Source organism: Gossypium hirsutum, chromosome D07 (genome assembly GCF_007990345.1).
Source record: "Gossypium hirsutum isolate 1008001.06 chromosome D07, Gossypium_hirsutum_v2.1, whole genome shotgun sequence".
Taxonomy (NCBI): domain Eukaryota; kingdom Viridiplantae; phylum Streptophyta; class Magnoliopsida; order Malvales; family Malvaceae; genus Gossypium; species Gossypium hirsutum.
In genome coordinates this window covers 54,110,920-54,117,117 of record NC_053443.1, presented here as the reverse complement: position 1 = coordinate 54,117,117, position 6,198 = coordinate 54,110,920, and the positions used below count along the sequence as shown (strand labels likewise).

Genomic DNA, 6,198 nt, shown 5'->3' with positions numbered 1-6,198 from the left:
TTTAGTAAATAAAAAAATTATAATATTTTAGTTATTTTTTATTTTTTTTATAATAATTTTGTAAAAAACCCGCCCAAACTCAGTCCATAAGCAACTCTATCGAGTTTCTTTAACAAATATGCTGAATAGTCATAGTCATAGAGCAGAATTAAGTTAAACGATAGACTTTCATACCCTAATCTGGAAAAGTGCATCAAAAGCTAGAATAGTCTTAAAATGGCGGTCTTTAATCATAAAAAAGGAAATGAAGAACTAAACATTGCCATAAGGAAGCTGCAAAAGAGACAAGAAAATGGAAAACCCATTAAGAAAATGACCCAAAATCTTCTTGTCAGTTAACGCTGTTAGAAATTAGAACAAAGAGGCTCCCCCATCCATGAACAACTTTACAACCATCCTTCTATGCCCTTTAGAATAGAAGACATGCGAAATAGTCAGGCATTGCTATACATTTGTTATCAACAACTAAAAAGCTGAAGGAATCATGGTAATGTGTCTTAGTGGATGTGAAACATCAGTACCCCCAGCATGCTGCACAAACTCAGCCGGGGTGAATGAACTTCCATGGCAGACACATATGATGCTGACCTCCGATTTCGTGTATCTGTATAGAAAACCATTGATGGTTTTACCATTGGGGCCATTTCCCGTCGTCGAGACGCAAGGCATGTTTCGAAGGGAAAGGGCGTCGTCGTTAGTAGGAGTATGCGGCTTAGGAGGCTTGCCTGTCTCCCCCTTGGTATCTTTTGATGAAGTGGTGGTGGTGGTGGTGGTGGTAGTTTCATTTGTCAAAACAGGCTTGCTATTACGATCAGATTGGGTTTGGGGTTTGGGTTCTTTCCTAGGATTCAATGAAGTGGAGTCGGTGGCAGTCGATGAAAGCGTGTTTTCGATACCTTTTCTAGATTTATCAATGCTTTGTGCAGAGTCGGTTTGGTGAGAGGTAGCACTTTGTTCAGACTGCTGGCGATTTAGATTGCTCGCTACTGAACAATTTATTCGTGGTGTGTGGGTTGCGGTTTCACTGCTGCAACCACCTGAAAATGATAGGAAACCAGAATATATTAGCAAAAAAAAAAAAACAGTGTTCATGGTGGAAAGAAGCATTTGATATCAATGTAATTATCATTTAACACCAAAACATCACAAATAATGATTACTTAGGGGATTAACACAACCGGTATTCTATGTGTTCATCTAGATAACTGGTAGGCACAGCAGCAAATCAAATTAAGTTCATCCATGGCGATGAACATCTTACATTTTTCAGAAACCCTTTTTTGGTTTTAAAAAACCCACCCAACAATCCCTCTCCTTCCCAGTTCCTTGCACATTTTGTGAAACAACAAGATGTTTAGAAACCTCAGAAAACAAAATCTTCACTTTTGGTACAAGAACCCCAATTGTTCAATCATGGTTGTCAATTCAAAAAAAGAAAAAGAAAACCCAGAATCGTACAAAAAAAGGGTAATGCATCCATTTTAAGGAGCTATCTATATCTCATAGAACTAAACCTATATTTTGAATGGTTATTTGCACGATTATTACATGAAAGATGAAAACCTTTAACCACCTGGTAAAAAACGGCAAAGGACATACCTTGATAAGAAGAGCTATGAAGATCCGAAGCCGTAGAGGAACTATACATGGGAGACCCGTTTGACCCAGTTTTCCTCTTCCTTTCATCCCTGCTACTGTTCTGTTCCGAAAAATACCCATTTCCACCATTCACCCTCAAATCCTGAGCCGTCTGAAACGACGGAAACCCGCCATTCACCGCCACTGCCACCGGCTGCACAGCACCCTTCTCATTCCCAGCAACACCACCCCAACAAGGCACCGCATTTACGCAAGAATAGGCAAACCCATTACCGAGCGGCACAAACTGGAGCGGCGGGTACGGGCATGGGACCCTCACCGGAATAACTGGGCACACCAAAGGGCTATTCAGTTCGGCGCTGAAATTAGGATTTCCATTAACAGGGAATTCTTGAACTTTGGTTTTCTTGCATTCCCTTTCTTCCGTCGCATTGGCGCCGTCGTCTTTAATATGGAACTCGCCGTTTCGGTGACACGTTCCTCTCTTTTGCTGCTTGTGTTCTCTCTTCTTCCTCGCTTCTTGTCGCCTTAAAGCTTGAAGCTCACGTTTCGTTTGGGGATCAAAGGCCACGCTTTCTCCGAGATCTGCAACCGTGTTGTTGTTGGGTTTTGATTCGTTCTTGATTGGCTTTAGTTTCTGGGCTTTTCCAAAGCTTCCTCCTATTGATAATCCCAGGTCTAGCTCAATCTCGTCCTCTCTTAACCCCATAATCCCCCAGTTATTTTCCATTTCCAAAAGGTTCAACGAATAAAACTTTAAAAACGCCGTTTCCTGCTAAAACCTCATGCCACAAATGAAGGATTGGAAAATTATATTTAAAAAAGAAAAACAAGGAAAATGGACTCTCTTTGTACGGGTCCGTGCTTTTATATGCCGCTTTGGTTTGGATTCAGATTTTCTGGGTAGATAAAAAGGAAGGGAAAAAGAAAGTTAAGGAAGAGGGAAGGCTTGGAAAGCCACGTGGCGTGCTGGGAGAAGGAGAAATGAAGGACTGGTGTTGACACGTAAGAGTGTTTTTGGACATATGTGGCGGGAATGGAAATCCTCTTCCCCTCGAATATCTGCCCGCTTGCTGTCCCTCCACCACATTATGCCACGTTTTCAACGAATTTTTTAATATTTCTTTATTTAATAAGGTTAATTATCTAGAAAAAGAAAATAAAGGACAGGTGGCATAGCTGCATGAAGAGCTGGTGATGAGTTAGGAACAGCTATGGTGGTCGTTACTTTCTGAACACTCTGCCAGTATACGGACACGTGTGGGAGATCTCTCTGTCCCATGGATCTCGACCGTCCTATTCAAATCTCAATTATTCAGAGAACCTCAAGAAACGGAAAGAAACGTGGCGTCTTCTGGGATGCGAAACGTGTATAATATGGTGAACTAGGCCCGTGTTGGTTAAGGTCGTCCTGACACGTGTATGGATCTCGTGGTGTGCACAGCTGGAATATGTATTCAGGGCCAAGTTGCGTCGCAGCTTTTTTGAGGGTGGTATCGACGTGGTCCGTATGGCGAGAGTAGCGGACACGTGGAGCGCGACGTATGGGTAGAGTGGGACATGTGGCGGGCAACAAAGGGGAAAAGGGGCGGAGGATGAGGTATGCGGCGAAACGTGGGGCTGTTTTGGACCGGGAGTAGACCGAAGTTTGAATTTTAAAGAAGACACGCATGGAAGCCACGTTGCGGAAGCCGAGACCATCACGAGATTCGTGAGACCGGGAATTACTGAAACAATGGGTGATGATGATTACCGGGATAAAGCGTTTTCTTTACTGGTGATTGATAGGACATTTCGACTGCAATTTATTTTTCAAATATAATCAATCAATTTGATATTATATTAGATTTTGTTACACGAATATTTTTTATATTAAAAATAAATTTACAAGACTATTTCCACAAATTATTAATATATAAATTTATTGGTATTTTTTTATTATTTTATTTGAAGATTTTATAAAATATTAAAAATATTAAAATATATTTATAATAAGGTTCAAAGGTGCAAAGAGTCTTTAAATTAAAAAAAAAAACATTTAAGGACTTGTTTTTTTTTGTATTCATTTGAGTATTTAAACTTTCAAATTGCATAAAAAAAAGGTCCTCAAACCTTTTAAAAAAAGCAATTAAGCCTTATCTTTTTTTACTCAATTGGGTATTTAAACTTTTAAAATGCATAAAATAAACCTAAAACTTAAAATAATAATAATTAAGCCCCTACTTTTATTAAAAATAAAAAAATTAAAATCAATAAAAGCTATAAATATTATTAAATTTTAATAAAAAAATTCAAATATTAAAAATTAGAAAAAAATAGAAAAATAGTAAGAAAATATAAAAATTGTAAGAAAATTATACAAAATGTAAAGAAATATAATTTTCATAAAAAAATTTATAAAAATTATCGTACCAAAAGAAGCATTTTATAATTTTTCTATAACTTTTATTGATTTTTATTTTTATCATTTTTCGGCACATATCACGCTGTGTTGCGACATATGATGACTTTAATTGAAAAAAGTTAGGGTTCGTTAAATTTTTTATGATTTTTATAAAATTTTACAATTTTTATTTTTTTACGATTTTTATAAAAAAATTCTAAATTTTAATAATTTTTATATTTTTAATTAAAATTTAATAAATTTTCTAAAATTTATTTATTTTTATAATTTTTTTCTAATTTTTAATAAGAGCAGGGGATTAATTGCTTTTTTGAAAAATTTTGAGGGTCTTTTTACACCATTAAACCTTATAATAATTTAATTATTTTTTAAAGTAAGGGTAGCTTAATAATTTCTTTAATCGAGTTGGTATTCGATTGAATCAAGAGTTTAAATAATAGTATAAATATTAAAATATTAATTAAATTGATGTCATCCATTAATAGAGTTTCACCTCATTTAAAAAATTTATCAAAATATTTTCTTATATACAAATTAGCAAATATTAGTATGAGAGTATTTTTCACTTATTTATATTTTTAAGTTTGTCATTTCGGCTAATTTACCAAAAAAGTCCATTTTTTAAAAAAATTAACGAAATGGGCCGGTTTTTTTAATTATTTACCGGAATGGGCCATTTTCCGCGAAATCGTGTCCACGTCAACGCGATGTCAGGGTACGTGACAGGACATCGCGTCCACGTCAGCGCGAACTGCTGACGTGGACGCGATGTCATGCCACGTAGCGCGGTACCGGGGACGCGATTTTGACGCTGATTTTACGTTTGGGTTTTTTGGCTTTTAGGGTTTAGGGTGCAGGCTTTTTAGGGGTTAGGGGTCCCAGAAATTTTTTTTTCGAGTTGATGTATCTGGTCAAATAGTGGGAAATCGCTTCTACCAGGATGCTATTTGAGAAGAAATTGTGAAATTGTGGCCTCGTGGACGCAATTTCGCTACAGTGGTCATGTAAGAAATAATTTTTTTTGACGTTTTCTGAGCAAATAGTATAAACTTGCTGATACCAGGATGCTATATGAGAAGAAAATTGTGAAATCGCGCCTTCGTGGACGCGATTTCGCTACAGTTGGTCATGTAGAAAATAAATTTTTTTGACGTTTATGAGTAAATAGTGTCAAATCGCGTCCTTGTGGACGCGATTTTGCTACAGTAGCAAGTTTGGGCTGAGACTATAAATTAGGCAGAAAATGTTCTTAGAATGCATAACTCACAGCAGAAACATTTTAGAGAGGCTAAGAAACTTAGAGTTTCAAAATGAGTGAACGTATTAGTGTTGTTATTTACTACGATGGTGAGGTTTGCTACACCGAGAATGATGTTGTTTTTTTGTCGGAGAATACGGTGCGACTGTCATTTAGCCAAAACATAGATTTGACAGAACTCCGTAAAAGAATTAGGCGTAAAATCTTCGGAACGACGCCAATGAAAGTTCTGTCAATGACGTATCGATTTTGTTCTTCTTTTGATCCGGTGACATATGACTCGTTCGACATAAAAGGTGCTCGTAGCTTGGAGGCAATGGTGCAGACTCATCTTGCTAGAGGAGCAACTTATATTGAGTTATATGTACAATTTACGTCGCCAACCGATGTACTTCCGTCCGGTGTTCGAGATGTATACACGACCCCTGGCCGACACTCGGTTAGCATGTTACAAAATACGGAACAACCCATGTTCGGTAGCGGTGTCGAATGCACATCCCCCTAGACACTCTATCGGTGGATGGGATATGTACGTCGGTGGCTCGATATTTGACGCTGGAAATACGAGCTGGGGAACTGCATCAAGTTCTACTGGATGGCAATCTACATCCAATTAGGGACGTTATCAAATGCCCAGAAGAAGGGATGACGTACTACCTACGACATCAACCGGTGAGGGGACGTCGTACGCTGCAGATGATTGTGGGTTAGAAGGTGACTCCGATGTGGATCCACCTCGAGAGCCCGGGCCGGATGGTGCAGAGGTGGGATTATTTTCTGAATCGAAGCCTATTCCAACAGAAGGTGAAGATGGTGATAGGAGTGCAGATGATGAAGAAAATCCACGATTCAGAGCATACTCACCTCCAGCCCACATGCATAATGTGGATCTGTTAAATGATGATGCGTTAGAGTTTCCAGATCTACCACACCGGGT

The 6,198-nt window shown here is 38.0% G+C and overlaps 1 protein-coding gene across 1 annotated transcript; it reads right to left on the bottom strand.

Annotated features, from left to right (window-relative positions):
- Positions 1–206: 206 nt before the first annotated feature.
- Positions 207–2,507, bottom strand: LOC107954958 (ninja-family protein 1). The gene is made up of 2 exons (XM_016890650.2): positions 1,600–2,507; positions 207–1,037 (listed from the first exon to the last, which is right to left on the bottom strand). Exons 1-2 carry the CDS (start codon positions 2,327–2,329, stop codon positions 466–468), a joined length of 1,302 nt encoding a protein of 433 aa, XP_016746139.2. The 5' UTR covers positions 2,330–2,507; the 3' UTR covers positions 207–465.
- Positions 2,508–6,198: the final 3,691 nt, after the last annotated feature.